Here is a 16,775-nt window from a genome sequence, read left to right as displayed (position 1 = left end):
TCATTCCCTGCAGCACCTTTTTAATAATACACTTGAGCACATGCAACGCAATGAGTGCAGTTGGCGTTCGCATAGAAGGTTAGTCATATAACTCTGTTATGGAGCAAAGTACTAAAAGTTATAGTAGTGTTTACAATTAAGGAGAATATAACCGTTACTCAATGAATGCTTTGTTTTATTTAGACTAAGTTATTAATTATTTAATGCCAATGAAAAACATCAGTAAAGGATACCCTTTTAAAGGAAACTGATAAGAAAATATACAGTACAATTTGAAATCGGGAGCAAATTCATTTTAGGGACTGTCAGAAGATTAGCATTTTCCGATCTCGGAATGACCAGGGACATATGGGGTCAGCAGATCTTAAAGATAAGAAGGTCCAATACCATGTGTTACCTTACAGGTAATAAAGAATAACTTTAACATAATAATAGTAATAATAATAATAGCATCAGTAACAAAACAAACTTGAATGAGATGGATGCAGTAATTGTATCAATTAAATATGCAATTAAAACCAAGATTAACGAAGATTAATGGCGAGATTAATCGCAATTTAATTTTAATCGCTTGTCGGCCCTAGTTACAACATTTACCACAAAAAAATAATAATCTAAGTAAAGGGAGTCTGAGGTGTGCAGGACCTTTACAACAAACTATATATCTAGTGGTCTTGCATGACACCATAAACTACAACATAGAAAAATGGTGGTTTCCAATTACATTTGAAATGTCTGCTCCTCTGAATGCACCTTAGTCTGTCCTTTACAAAGAAAGCTTGTTTACCAAGTACTTTGCAACTATTATCTTTTCCTGTTTTAAAATTATTTATTATTTATTTATTTTTTAAATACTGCATTGACAATAATGGTCATTTATCACTACAAGAAACTAGTTAACTATTCATACTACAAGAAACTAGTTAACTATTCATACTACAAGAAACTAGTTAACTATTCATACTACAAGAAACTAGTTAACTATTCATAAACCTTATTAAAATGGTTGTTTCTCTGGTTTAATTTACTCCTATAGGCTGTGCATATCCCCCCTGGAAAGGATATAGTGGAGGCACCTGTATGTACCCATCACACTTACATTTTTATATACTGTAGATTTTAGCGGTAGAGGGGGGTATATGTTACTGAATATTATGAAAAAAATACACTTATCTGTATAAATAAATACTTGTTTCTTAAATTTAAAAAAAAGAGCGGCGGTCTGGATAATATTAGATGCTGGAATTTAAAGAGTTGACTTTCTCTGAAATGGGCAGGAAATTGAAGGTGCTTGTTATGTACCATGGCATGTTTGAGTAATATATTAAGAACATATCTAACTGGGGAAAGTCAACTTTACCAAGTACACATTTGATCTCTAGGAACGCCAATTACTAGACCCAGGTTGTTCTAACAGATTCTATCTTAATTAAAAATCCAATAAACCTGGATTTTTCAGGATTCAGTAAAAGCTTTATAATCTTTTAATATGTATTTAATGAAGTATCATTCAACGTGTACTTTTTAGTTATGTCCATATTGGATAATTAAAACAAAAGAGAAGTATGTACAAGTCAAATACTAGTGGTGTTTAGATTATAAACTGTTCCTTATTGAAATGAATTTGGCCCACCAGCTATAGTATGTAAGGCCTCACTTGGTGTGTGTCACTGCTGCTGTTACTACAGTGTTGATTGGAGCGAGGAAAGGGTGACTGCAATTAAAGCATGATTTTCATTTTAATGATGTTTAATACTTTCACAATAATTATAGAATACACAATATACAGTACTGTGCAAAAGTTTTAGGCAGGTGTGAAAAAATGCTGTAAAGTAAGAATGCTTTCAAAAATAGACATGTTAATAGATTATATTTATCAATTAACTAAATGCAAAGTGAGTGAACAGAAGAAAAATCTAAACCAAATCCATATTTGGTGTGACCACCCTTTGCCTTCAAAACAGCATCAATTCTTCTAGGTACACTTGCACACAGTTTTTGAAGGAACTCGGCAGGTAGGTTGGCCCAAACATCTTGGAGAACTAACCACAGTTCTTCTGTGGATTTAGGCAGCCTCAGTTGCTTCTCTCTCTTCATGTAATCCCAGACAGACTCGATGTTGAGATCAGAGCTCTGTGGGGGCCATACCATCACTTCCAGGACTCCTTGTTCTTCTTTACGCTGAAGGTAGTTCTTAATGACTTTCGCTGTATGTTTGGGGTCGTTGTCATGCTGCAGAATAAATTTGGGGCCAATCAGATGCCTCCCTGATGGTATTGCAGGATGGATAAGTATCTGCCTGTACTCAGCATTGAGGATACCATTAATTCTGACCAAATCCCCAACTCCATTTGCAGAAATGCAGCCCCAAACTTGCAAGGAACCTCCACCATGCTTCGCTGTTGCCTGCAGACACTCATTCGTGTACCGCTCTCCAGCCCTTCGGCGAACAAACTGCCTTCTGCTACAGCCAAATATTTCAGATTTTGACTCATCAGTCCAGAGTACCTGCTGCCATTTTTCTGCACCCCAGTTCCTGTGTTTTCATGCATAGTTGAGTCACTTGGCCTTGTTTCCATGTCGGAGGTATGGCTTTTTGGCCGCAAGTCTTCCATGAAGGCCACTTCTGACCAGACTTCTCCGGACAGTAGATGGGTGTACCAGGGTCCCACTGTTTTCTGCCAATTCTGAGCTGATGACACTGCTGGACATCTTCCGATTGCGAAGGGAAGTAAGCCTGATGTGTCTTTCATCTGCTGCAGTAAGTTTCCTTGGCCGACCACTGCGTCTACGGTCCTCAACGTTGCCCGTTTCTTTGTGCTTCTTCAAAAGAGCTTGGACAACACATCTGGAAACCCCTGTCTGCCTTGAAATTTCTGCCTGGGAGAGACCTTGCTGATGCAGTATAACTACCTTGTGTCTTGTTGCTGTGCCCTAGTCTGTACTTTTAAACAAGCCAGGAAGGTGCCTGAAGAATATGTGCGTAACCACCGGAGTGGCGGCCCCCCGAAATCAACGGGCTGAGTGTAAAGAGTTAAATAAATATTTGCATGACTACAATATAACAGGTCATTTTTGTAAAAATATTATCTGGCCAAAGTGTTAGGAACGTAACCCCAATTTATAACATATATAACATGCTTTGACGTACGACGGTTCGACTTACAAGACTTTCAGGAACCAATTGTGTCGGGAGTGCGAGGACTGCCTGGATGGATAGATAGGTAGATAGATATGTGTGTGTGTGTGTATTTATGTATGTGTGTGTGTGCGTATATACAGCTCTGGAAAAAATTAAGAGACCACTGCAAAATTATCAGTTTCTCTGGTTTTACTATTTATAGGTATGTGTTTGGGTAAAATGAACATTTTTGTTTTATTCTATAAACTACTGACAACATTTCTCCCAAATTCCAAATAAAAATATTGTCATTTAGAGCATTTATTTGCAGAAAATGACAACTGGTCAAAATAACAAAAAAAGATGCAGTGTTGTCAGACCTCGAATAATGCAAGGAAAATAAGTTCATATTCATTTTTAAAAACAATACTAATGTTTTAACTTAGGAAGAGTTCAGAAATCAATATTTGATGGAATAACCCTGATTTTCAAGCACAGCTTTCATGCGTCTTGGCATGCTCTCCACCAGTCTTTCACATTGATGTTGGGTGACTTTATGCCACTCCTGGCGCAAAGATTCAAGCAGCTCGGCTTTGTTTGATGGCTTGTGACCATCCATCTTCCTCTTGATCACATTCCAGAGGTTTTCAATGGGGTTCAGGTCTGGAGATTGCGCTGGCCATGACAGGGTCTTGATCTGGTGGTCCTCCATCCACACCTTGATTGACCTGGCTGTGTGGCATGGAGCATTGTCCTGCTGGAAAAACCAATCCTCAGAGTTGGGGAACATTGTCAGAGCAGAAGGAAACAAGTTTTCTTCCAGGACAACCTTGTACTTGGCTTGATTCATGCGTCCTTCACAAAGACAAATCTGCCCGATTCCAGCCTTGCTGAAGCACCCCCAGATGAGTCCAATTTTCAGCTTTGCCCAACACCCGGTTGTCTAATGGTTAGACGGAGACCTGGAGAGGCCTACAAGCCACAGTGTCTCGCACCCACTGTGAAATGTGGTGGAGGATCGGTGATGATCTGGGGGTGCTTCAGCAAGGCTGGAATCGGGCAGCTTTGGCATGAATCAAGCCAAGTACAAGGTTGTCCTGGAAGAAAACTTGCTTCCTTCTGCTCTGACAATGTTCCCCAACTCTGAGGATTGGTTTTTCCAGCAGGACAATGCTCCATGCCACACAGCCAGGTCAATCAAGGTGTGGATGGAGGACCACCAGATCAAGACCCTGTCATGGCCAGCGCAATCTCCAGACCTGAACCCCATTGAAAACCTCTGGAATGTGATCAAGAGGAAGATGGATGGTCACAAGCCATCAAACAAAGCCGAGCTGCTTGAATTTTTGCGCCAGGAGTGGCATAAAGTCACCCAACATCAATGTGAAAGACTGGTGGAGAGCATGCCAAGACGCATGAAAGCTGTGCTTGAAAATCAGGGTTATTCCACCAAATATTGATTTCTGAACTCTTCCTAAGTTAAAACATTAGTATTGTGTTTAAAAATGAATATGAACTTATTTTCTTTGCATTAGTTGAGGTCTGACAACACTGCATCTTTTTTGTTATTTTGACCAGTTGTCATTTTCTGCAAATAAATGCTCTAAATGACAATATTTTTATTTGGAATTTGGGAGAAATGATGTCCGTAGTTTATAGAATAAAACAAAAATGTTGATTTTACCCAAACACATACCTATTAATAGTAAAACCAAAGAAACTGATAATTTTGCAGTGGTCTCTTAATTTTTTCCAGAGCTGTATATATATTGTTTTTTATTTTGTTTTTTAAATATGGCAAAGTTACTGCATCAGTAACAAATTTAAAAACAAATAGCATGACCAAGAAAAAACAATCTTTTAAACAATATTTTATAGTATATACTAAAATTGATCATATGTTTAATAGACTTAGAAAATAAGAAATAACATTTCAAAAGCCTTTAGATTCTTTGGGAATTTTTTTTTAAATTGCATTTTGATAGCTAATAAGTGGGGAGTGATACCAGTCCTTTAGAAATTGTATAACCCATCCCCAAGTTGATGATACAACAGTAAGCTGTCATTAGGGACACTGGATGATGTTCCAGTTTACCTGCCTAGTAGTCCTTTTTAACAAGTCAAATTATAGCCCTATATATGCAGTATCTAGCCAGCCCCTTTGTATAGTTTTACTTTGTAAGAGCAGTGTGTTGGTTCTGACATTTAAATTTAACTCTTGTAGTGAAAAGTTGTTATGTTTTTGGCAGTAGTCTGTGTAGTGTTTTGCGCAAAAATTATGTAGCTTTATGTTTAATGCATTACACTAACAAGGATTTGTTACCTAGTTTTCAGATCAAAGTTAGTTCGGTTTGACATTGTGTTTCTTCTAAATTCATTCTAGTCTTAATAAACATGCATTCTAATTATAATATCTTCATATTTTTTAAATACATTGACTTACAGTGCAAGTACCAGGACACATTTCATTGTATATTTAAACACTGATCAGATATTTATCCGACTAATCTCATATCAGCTTGCATATTGAAATGTTAAAACAGAGTTACTTGGACCAGTCAATAAAAGAGAAATACATTTTCATAAGCTTTTGAATTGTGTAGTGTATTGCTTTTCTGATGGAAAAAGCATGCAAGCTACTTGAGTGTTTTACATCTTTTTATTCCAGGAGCCTGATGACCAGGATGCCCCAGATGACCATGATTCTTCCCCTCCAGAAGATGCCCCTCTCTACCCTCACTCACCAGGCTCACAATTTCAACAGGTAACTGGCTTTGTCTTTAACGAGGGGGGGGGGGGGGGGATATACAACATTTGTACTGGTTTTTAGTAGGAGCACCATTTGTGGCAGAGAAGCGTGCAGCCACAAAATGATGTTGATATTCCCTGCTCACGTCTTAAAAGCAGCCATCTCCTGCTTACTATTTTTTTTTTTACTCCACTGTGTTTGCTAAACATACATTTAACTGGTTTTATTTTTTTATCAAAGTTTATCCATTTTTAAACCTGTGTAAAACAACACATTGTGATTTATTTCCTTCCAGTAAAGCATCTAATTGATATTGACTATAAATTATTTTACAAATAATTCAACTATGAAGAAAAAACACTGTTTACTGTATTCCCTCTAATTGTTCTTCAATAAGAATGACCAGCAATTCCCAAATTCCTTTTTTTGAAGAAAATTTAAAAGGAACCAAAAAACAAAATACAATCTGATTTAATACATCATTGTGAACATACATACAATCAATGGCCATGCCATCAAGAATATATAATATGGTTTATTACTAATTTAATGTATAGGCTACTGAAAAGGTTAATCTAGAAGAAAAAGCTTTAAAACATTTCAGGACTACTAACAAAACTATACATGGAAATCCCACTCAAATGAGTACAAAATAATGCATCTAAAAGCACCAAGAAACAAGGTATAAACTACAAATACGTAACAAGCTACAAATTCATTCAATTTTATTGAACCAAATCTATAAATGTATATAAATATGTATACAAATAAAAACTTTTTATATTTTTATAAAAATATTACCATAGCTCATGCATTCAATTGTATTTAACACATCTATAACTAACTTTCTAAAGCTAACAGCTGTCACTTACATTTAGACTACCGGTACTTAATTATACAGCAATGTCCTCATGAGAAAATCCAAAGAACTCCACTTCTTCATTTTCCTCAGCAAACAGTTCACCTGATTCAAGACTCTTGTAGATTAAACCATCTAAAGCATTAGGAATAGCACAAATGAGGAAAGATGTGTGACATCTATCTCCCAATTCTGGAGCCATCATTTCTGGAGCAAAATAGGTTTCATGGGTGTGATTAAAAGAACCTGTCCACACAGACACACACACACACACACACACACACACACACACACACACACACACACACACACACACAATTATTGTTTTAAGGTGCAGCAGTTCAAGTTTTTGAGATTGCTATTGTGGACAGTCAGTGAGTGACACAGTATTAAAAGGTCAGAATAATTAGATAACATTAGTTTGGATTTAGCAGTTGCTACTGTAAAAATCTGTGTTTGAATATGTCTATGCAGTTCTGGCTACCTTCTCGGGTCCTGTATGCAGCTGCCGGATTGTTAATTAAAGCTGATTCTGCATTAACTGCTCTCTGTTTTGTGGAGACAAACAAATGTAGCTCTCTGTTTCAAGATCAATCAAATTCAATCAAAAATTAAAGTGTTGTACGCATCGAGGTTAAAAGAATGTTGATGCACAACAGCAGTTTCCATATGCAGTGTCAGCTGCCTCCCATGTCGCAATGCGTACTCGCTTATTTTTTGGGGAGGGGACTTTCCTCAGGGAATGTGAGCCCTGAAAATTGCATATTTGAATCATGTGTGAAAGTTCCACAACTGGTCTAAATTGTGCTCAGGTAAAGTTGCAAAACAGGGTTTTAGCATCCAGATAAGTGTGCTGTAAATATTTGGCAAAGTTTAAGCCACACTAAATATTCACATTACAGATTAATTGCTGACTTCATTTAATTTCCTCCCCATCCCCACCCTTTTTCCATCCATCTTGCTTTTCTTGCTGCTGATCTCAGCAGAGCAGTTGGTAAGTGATTTAGTCTCTTACCTGTTTCCCACATCCTGTTCTACCGCTGTCACATCAAAGCTCAAGCTTACTAATGCTTTGTTTGTGTAGCATTCACCTTTCCCCAAGCAGAGTTTGTTTGAGAAGACAGTGGTGCAATTTACACAGTGCTGTTAAGAAGGATGGGATTTTGATATCATGCACCTCTACTTTTTCATGGCTTATAAATCTAGAATCAGAATAAAAATGTATTCTTGATCATGAAAACCAATTTGCTCTTAGCAGTTTTTGAATTATGAATGATTGTTTTGCTTTACTCAAGTTAAAGGATGATGTTTGTCTATCCTAATTTTAAGAGAGTTTTAATCAACTCTAGCTGGCAATGAGTAGTGTTGTACTTTTTAGACCTTTTACTTTTGAACACCACGCACATTTCTGAGAATGGAATCCTGTCCATAGTTCCTGTCCTGGAACTATCTCACTGCTTTTCTTCATTTTCTTGTGAACTGCCTGCACCATGCATTGCATGCATTTTTCTGAACTGTGTTATTTTCTTCTATATCGGTAACCAATAAGGGGCAATTTTGAGAACTATTTTAACCTCTGGAGTCTGGGAATACTGTGGTCATAACTAATACTATATTTATTTGTTTAAATTAGTTACACAGATTCCATGATTGGGTGAAAGCCTTGTTAAGATACCTAATTCAAAGCATTTTGAGATTTCTTGCTCTTGTGAAATCTTGGTTGTGTAATATCTGCTGCACCTTGTGAAAATTATACAAAATCTTGTGATTTATTCAGAATCATATCTGAGCTTTTGTAGTTTATTTTCCTGACCAGTAGATGTAAAAAAAAAACAAAAAAAAAAACTGTTATACCCTTATATCTCATTGACTAATTTTTAGATATTGACTGAATATTTGCAGGGTTACACATATACACTGTGTGCTAAATATGTTAATGGTGTTAACATTGACATCTGACATGGCTGTCAAGTCAAGGTCATAGGACTATTCAGGTTTATGGAGTATAGATACAGTATGCCTATCTGAATTCTTTTACTTTTTTCATTTAAGTTCCAGGTTGTCAAGAAAGAAAAGGGTTTCACTTTCACATTGTTTTAACCTCTGACCATATCTATGATACAAACCACATGCTATTTACAGTTGATTTGCAGTTGTATTCTTTGATTCTCTCAATGAAGTTGCTATATTGTTTTAACCTGGCAATTTCAACAGATTCCTTTCCCATATTTAGAATACTTGCAGTATGCCACCGGGGATGTTTTTGTTTTTCATTTCCAGGTTTTTTATTTAAATCCATGTATACTCTGTTGTTTTTTCAGAATAACCATACACATGGTCAGCCATACACAGGCCCAGCAGCACAGCACATGAACAACCCTCAGCGTCCCGGTCAACGAGCACAAGAAAACTGGGAAGGCAGTGAAGACGTTTCTCCAGCTCAGACGAAAGAATAAAAACTGCACTTTCTCATCTGATTCGCTCCATCGAGACAGTTGAATTAAGTGCACGACCAGGCCTTACAGTTCAACTATTCTCCAGGTCCTTCTCGTTCAGAATAAAACTATTTCTATTTAACCTGGAGTGGAGAGTCTATTCACTGCCTGCCCTGCAGAATATTGCTGTCAAAATATAACCCGCCTGCAGTGGAAAGTGTATAGTGTTGTAAGAAAACAGGCCTGACGCTAATGTGTAAATGGCAAAGGTGTATATAGTATGTTTGTTTGGCTGTTAAATTTCCTCAGCAAAACTGTCTTGCTGTAGGAGACTTGCAGATCTAAACAACAAAATGAAAAAAAAATATTTTGCTTTATCACCTGTGCTCAGCAGTGAAGGTTGTCTGCCTTACGGCAGTTTTGGGTCAGTTCTTTTTAGGAAAAGAGAAAAAAAAAAAAGCCTAACCATGTCAACCATGTTATGTTGAGACTGCTGCCAGAGTTGATTTTACTATGGGCTATTAACTGGCTGGTATAACCTTATAATATTTGGTTGATGTGGAAAAGTGGTGATGTAACCTTGTTCTAGATCTCTTCCATTGCCTTTATTTCATTCTGGTATTAGTTGATTCATTTTGAAGCGCTAGTTAATGTGCTGTAACATTTAGCATGGCTTCACACCAGATTAGTGTAGCCGATGGGGAAATATATGATCATACTTGACAGCAGTTGTATGCCCTAATTTATCAGTTTAAGAGCCTTTTCTGTTACACCTTGATGGCTGTAATTGGAAAAACAAAAATATAAGAATAAGTGGCTTTTCAATTGCACATATATTCCTCAGATTTAATACTTGGCAGTCTGTTGGTGGGGTAATAAACACATAGTTTTCAGTAATAGGAATTTTAAAGACTTAAATTTAAAAAATATATGCAACAATTTGCTATGCCAGGATGCCTGGAGCATAATAGACTGTATTCGGTGTGCTTGTTTTAGTTTCATTGGTAGAGCTTACCTTTAGATTAATTTCTTAACACGTTCCTTCTACTGCAGTCCAGTGAAGGCTGAAGTCAGCAGATATGTTTTGAGTGCCTCCTGCAATGGAGTAACTCGCTTGGATTTTGTTTCATGCAGTCCTACTTGAAAGCAGGCATTGTCTTAGAACTCTTCATCCATACAACAAAAATAAGCAGGGTTGTAATTATATGTAATAACTGCTGGTTAGTCGAACTGCAAATGTATCTTGAATGCTAATTAAGCATCCTTCTTTAGGATTTAAAGGAACACCAGTAAATACTGTATTTAATTGGTAACTTGAATGTGTGTATTTTTTTGGAATTTGTCTAAAATACCAAATAATCCTGCAAAAGATACAGCCCACCATATTATATTTAAATATTTTGCTGTTTTATTTTATAGAAATTATTTTGCTGAATTTCACAAATAGAATTTGATTTAAGAGGAACATTTTTGTCCTTGTGTTATTTTTAAAGAAGATATTGACTGTACAGAGTTCTGCGCCCAGTTTTGCCGACTTTTGTTTTGGCCATGGTGTGACGTTGAATTCTGGAGCTAGTCGCGATGTGAACTTTCACTTTGTGAGGTTTTTGTGCACAGAAATATACTAAAAGCATTGCGCCCCTTAGCAAGAATAAAGAAAATGGAATATTGACACTGTAACTGTCTCGAATTTTATTTGTGCTGTATTGTAAATATGTGGTGCAGATATGGGCGAAAACCACACAAATGGCCTATGAAGATGCATCATTGTCCACTGCTGTTGATGGCATATACAGTACAGTACAGTGCTGTACTTACTGCAGGGCTTTACAGTCAAGTTAAGAAATGGTTCACAAAGAGGGAATATAGTTAAGAACCTAAAGGGTTTTCTGCAGGTGATCACAGCTTTGTGTAGCAGCCTGGTTTTCCCCTAAATTGTGAAACGTTAATTAAACTAAAGGCAATTTTATTTTTAAAACCTTGCACCAGGGTACGTGTAAATGTTAATGATTTATGTATGCCTGGTTGACTTTTTTTTTAAGCTTTTGTGAAACATGCATGGAAAATAAAATCCCTTGATTTGCCTTAGAGCAGTGTACAAACCTAGCACACTCTAAAAATGTTACTTTTAAAAAAGCAAAAATCTAAATAAATTACTATTTGAATTCTAAAATGCAGTACATGCTCCTCAAGTCATCCCGTTGTGACAGCGCTGGAAAGGATATGCTTATGGCACCCTGGAGCGTTAAATACAAGCGTGAGGTCCTTGAAATGAATGCATGACATTTCATACTGGAATTTATCAGGACCTTTCTTCTTTTAGACTGAGAGGCACATCTTGTCCACTTACGATACTTGCTTTAACATACGTGTGGTCATTTCTTTGTTGCAAGAAATATCGAGCCTACTAGTCTGTAAACCAACACTGACAAAGTCTGATTTTAAAACCTTTTTTTCTTTTAAGATTTGACCTTTTAAGATTTTTGTATTAACCCTACCCTACCTTTTGTTGTTAACTACATCCTCATTTTTGGAGAATGCTTTGAAAGAGGTAATTAAAGATTGTTCTTTTGAATTTGTTTAGTGTCCCACATCTTTATTTATATGAGTAAATAGGTTTTGTCATAGTTGAAGTAAAGTATCAAAGGAATTTACTTTCATTTAATTTTGTTTAATCAAAGTGAAACTCACTAAATCTAAAGACCGTTTCAGTACTACAATGATATGGTTTGTACAGATGGTTAATCTAAAAATAATTAAATTTTTAAAAAGCATGTACAGCTATGTCCAACATCACCCTATAGAATTAAATGTTGCTTCATAAAGTCGAATGAAACCTTCAGAATAATGTTACATTTAACATACTAAATTACATACCGCTTTGTAGTTTTCCCATATACTTAATAAAAAACTGACAAATTGAAAAATGTGACATTTCAAAATCTGACATGAAATACAGTACTATTATTATGGCTTCAGGTAGACGTTTGCAAAATAATCAAAGAAACTACAAAATTATGTAAACTGTTCATATAGTTTATATTTTTATGATTGCCCCATTGTCTCAATCCTAAAATTCTAGGTGATGCAACTTTCGTAACCATCTCCACATTTACAAATATAAGCAGACAGATGCCACTGTCTTCATCCATTCTTTTCAAGATTCTGAACTAGGAATGTGTAAGGGTATGACAGCTAGCTTCAATACACATTCAAAGCATGATGCACAATAACTTGTGGGTAAAAAGGTCCTCTACAAGTTTAATCTGTTTGACCACTGGTACAATTTATGACAGGCACATAGCCTGCCTCTACTCACCAAAACACATTTAACAAAATATTTTATTACTGCTATATCTAATGAAATACACTGAACACAAGATGAAAACCCTTGGCTGCCAGTGTGTAACCACTCCCTTTAGTTGAGTTACACCCACCTCATGAATGTCACCCTCTGCCCAAATGTGCCTGGTCTGTTGGATAATGATGCTCAGATACTTACATAACCAACAATTATTACTGTACATTTATATTCAAGAGACAAGTTTATAAGTGTGTTTGCAAAAACATTTACGGCATTGTGTTCATAAGAACAGGAAGTTAAATAAAACCATATTACTACATTCGCTCAATTTCTCTGAGGCCAAATCACAATGGATAAAATAAACATTTTGCATTTGGGAGTGGTCGTTCCTTTTAATTTTTGTGCAAGTGGACGTTTTTGGAATGCTGTATTATGTACAGGATTTTAAGTAAGATTACCAGAATATATCTGCCCTCCAGGATCAAACATGAAATAAATAGATGTATTCAACATTTGTGGTTTTTACACATTTTTATTATGAGAAAGTACTATAGCTCAGTTCTCCTTGTCTGAGACGGTCTTTGTTCCACGCAGTCTACCGGTACGACGTGCAGCAATGAGACCGACTTTACGACCAGCTGGTGCATCCCTCCTGATGGTTGAGGGTTTACCAATGTGCTGATGGTTACCACCACCGAAGGGATGTTCAACAGGCTGCAAGAGAAGACAGACATTCACTCATTAGACATCTGGGAATAAGCTACTGGTCTGATCAAATGTGTTTTTACAGACAATAAAACTACTTCTGTATTATTACAATAATTGGACATGAAGTACTAAAATACATCTAAGCTCAAAATCAAACCTACTTTTAAAGCTTCTACAAAAACAAAACACATGACAAAGTTTAAATTTCACTTACGTTCATAGCCACACCACGGACACGTGGCCAGCAGTTTCTCTTGGCCTTGTATTTGTGATAGGCTCGACCCGCCTTCAGGATTGGTTTGTCAATACGACCACCACCAGCAACAACACCTAGATACCAATTTACAAGGTTTTAGTGGAGTATTTAAAAAAAACAAAAAACTCTCAAATACAGAGGTTATACCTAAATCTATTTGAAGTGATATGCAAGTTGATCATACATGGAAAACATTTAACTTCGGAGGTTACTGAGGAGAAAGCTGGACACACCTTCCATGCAAATCTCATTAATTGAGCTTGGCAGGGACTTCAGCAAATTCTCAACCCCTTCTCAATACGGGTGCAATGATACACTAATGTCACGATACATAACAAGATATGCATCACTACATGCGATGCTCCTGATGGGCTACTTGTATGATGTTTAATACGATCAAATCATCATTCAGTGGACTGTTTTCTCAAGACAAATCTATGTGTTCAAAGTATGTGTTCATAACAACTACAAAACATTTATTAACCCTTAGCGTTCCTATGTCGGACCTGGTCCGACATTGCAATTATTCTTATCTGGTCCAATGTCGGACCCTGTCAGACATCATCAAAAAGACACAAAAAACGGGTTTCTAGTCGTTTTTTTCTCTGGAAAAAGCCGAGAAAACCATTCAATGGCCGAGTGGGAGCGACAGGCCGAAAATAATAAAATAAAAAGGCGTATCATGAATATTCATACTTGCCCCTGGCATCAGATAACGGCGGCCATAAGGAAACAAGCTGGCTGCTACTGCATCAGCGTTCAGAGAATATCAGACATTTGCAGAGCTTTTTTCAGATTTTATAGTAATAAAATAATGACTTGGATCGCATTATTGAGGCGTTTGGTGATAAAACGAGTGATCAGGAGATGATTGATCGGTATGTACGACTATTATTATTATTTATTTCTTAGCATATGTGAAAGCTATAGCGAACGAAAGGGTGGGGCGGGGCTGGAGATGCCTAGTGAGTGCTTTGTTGATATGCACGGCCATTTAAACCCGTTTGACTGTGAAAAAAAATACTTTTAAACAGCGCGTCTAAAATTAACTGCGCATGTGAAAATTAATTAGACCTGACGTGCCTGACGCACATTTAATAAATGGACCGCAAAGGGTTAATTCAAGAAACATTTGGTGAACTACAATGAGCCATGTTCTGCTTTTGGTCTTGTATGATTATTTATTTCTTAGCAGACGCCCTTATCCAGGGTGACTTACAATTGTTACAAGATATCACATTATACATTATTTCACATTATACAGATATCACATTATTTTTACATACAATTACCCATTTATACAGTTGGGTTTTTACTGGAGCAATCTAGGTAAAGTACCTTGCTCAAGGGTACAACAGCAGTGTCCCCCACTGGGGATTGAACCCACGACCCTCCGGTCCAGAGCCCTAACCACTACTCCACACTGCTGCCCATGATGATACATAACTCTATTCTGATGACACATATATAAAGAAATTATCACAATTCATCGATACAATTAATTGTTACACCCTATTGAAGCTGCTTTGTGTGTGTTCTGAACTAGGTCCCTTGAAAAATGTGACCTACTGTATTTCAGATGCGCACTTACCGACGACGGCTCTGTTGGCAGAGGAGATTACTTTCTTGGACCCGGATGGCAGCTTCACGCGGGATTTCTTAGTTTCAGGGTTGTGGGAGATGACAGTGGCGTAGTTCCCAGAGGCACGGGCCAGTTTACCACGGTCACCAGGCTTCTCTTCCAGGCAGCAAATAATGGTACCTTCAGGCATGGTGCCAACTGGGAGAACATTGCCAATATTCAGCTGAGCTGAAAGGACAGAAACAGAGCGCGTGTTACAAACCCAAACTTTAAGATTATCCAAAAATCATAATGTGGACCAACAGAGAATTTTAAATCAAAAGGTTAAGTGCTATTGGTTTTTTTTTGTTTTTATATTTATTTATATATATATATATATATATATATATATATATATATATATATATATATATATATATATATATATATATATATCCTGGATTTAAACAAAACTGACATTTATGAATGACTTCAATAACACATATCAAATAGGACCTGTGCAGGCCGAGTGCTTGTTAAGAGAATCTTTAAAATACAAGGCCTACACCTGCAGGATATTGTAGAATCTCTCATCACAAACATCATTCCTGTTGCCAAAAATTGCTGTTTAGTTCACAATCACCCAGATTCACAGTAAACAACCAATTGCTACAAAATCCCAATACAAATTTGAACCTTTCTGCAAGCAGTTGTGAAAATATAGCCTTGAATAGCCCAGTGCTCAAGGAAAATAAAAGAAATGTACCCTTAAGAGGAGGAAATAACCCATGCACTAACTAGTATACAGATACATCCACTGGGCAAGATTTCAACCACCACTTTGTATAAATGTAGTCAGCTACAATCCAAGTATATTTTGTACAGGGACAGCTCAAATTACAAATTATATTGGAACATAATTACCACAATGGGAGTCATAATGAAAAAATCCACAAAAGCGTCACAAGACACCCAACCTTGCACAATTTAAGACGTCACTGCCACCTACAGTAAAATAGCATAAGTACATTAAAGGGCTGAAACTCACCCTTCTTGCCACAGTAGATGAACTGCCCAGTGTGAATGCCCTCAGCAGCAATGAAGAGCTCGGTCCTCTTCTTGAATCTGTAGGGATCACGGAAAGCCACCTTGGCCAGAGGAGCACCACGGCCTGGATCATGAATGATATCCTGGAAAAGTGGGGACAGTTTTTTTTTAAATGAGACTTTACAATATAAGTAATTCTTGAGTCGGGGCTGTGCAGATGACATTCCTGTGGATGACATATCAGACGCCAGCACCACTTAAAACCGCACTGCAGGGACGTTCAAAAGAATTACCTTTACAATCCCCTTGATGTAGCCATAGCGTTCAGCAAAGTCAACAGCTCTGAGTTTAGCAGCGCCTTTCCTGTGCTTCACATGGGCTTTGAAGACGGAGCCCGCACCTTTTCTCTGTCCCCTGATAACGCGTCCCATTGTGTACTGTTAAGAGAAAATTCAGTTTATGACAACAGCGGGGACCAACGGGTAGGCATCTGCACTCAGAAATGCAAGCAGTACTGTTGTAGTTTAAATAATAATAAAAACAAACTGGGACAGATCATAAACTTAAAACTGACATTCCCATAACCGCAGTAGCGTTTGGATTGTTAATAATTTGAAGCTAGTCTTCAATTTAATTTGGAAACGTGGTCTCTATAGCAACAACTTGTTAAACCACATATTGGAGTAGTACCGGTAGCGTAGGCCATATTATTACTCAAGATACATTGTACACCAC

At 37.0% G+C, this 16,775-nt stretch overlaps 2 protein-coding genes across 6 annotated transcripts in view; one reads left to right on the top strand and one right to left on the bottom strand.

The window, feature by feature from the left end:
• The window catches only part of LOC117407131 (probable ubiquitin carboxyl-terminal hydrolase FAF-X), a 91,599-nt gene extending 79,860 nt beyond the window's left edge, over positions 1-11,739 (top strand). For all 5 annotated transcript variants that reach the window (XM_034011797.3, XM_034011798.3, XM_034011796.3 and 2 more), the window contains 2 exons: positions 5,790-5,885; positions 9,051-11,739. In XM_034011797.3, coding sequence (XP_033867688.3) covers positions 5,790-5,885; positions 9,051-9,185 — 231 coding nt within the window. In that variant the 3' untranslated portion in view covers positions 9,186-11,739. The remainder of the gene's footprint in view (positions 1-5,789; positions 5,886-9,050) is intronic.
• Positions 11,740-12,980: 1,241 nt separating this feature from the next.
• Positions 12,981-16,505, bottom strand: rpl8 (ribosomal protein L8). The gene is made up of 5 exons (XM_034010752.2): positions 16,334-16,505; positions 16,042-16,183; positions 15,024-15,242; positions 13,391-13,506; positions 12,981-13,182 (listed from the first exon to the last, which is right to left on the bottom strand). The coding sequence occupies exons 1-5, from the start codon at positions 16,469-16,471 to the stop codon at positions 13,024-13,026; spliced, it is 774 nt and encodes a 257-aa protein (XP_033866643.1). The 5' UTR covers positions 16,472-16,505; the 3' UTR covers positions 12,981-13,023.
• Between the last annotated feature and the right edge of the window lie 270 nt (positions 16,506-16,775).

Source organism: Acipenser ruthenus, chromosome 8 (assembly GCF_902713425.1).
Source record: "Acipenser ruthenus chromosome 8, fAciRut3.2 maternal haplotype, whole genome shotgun sequence".
NCBI classification, from domain to species: domain Eukaryota; kingdom Metazoa; phylum Chordata; class Actinopteri; order Acipenseriformes; family Acipenseridae; genus Acipenser; species Acipenser ruthenus.
The sequence above is the reverse complement of the archived record's forward strand: the minus strand, read 5'-3'. Positions and strand labels throughout refer to the sequence as shown.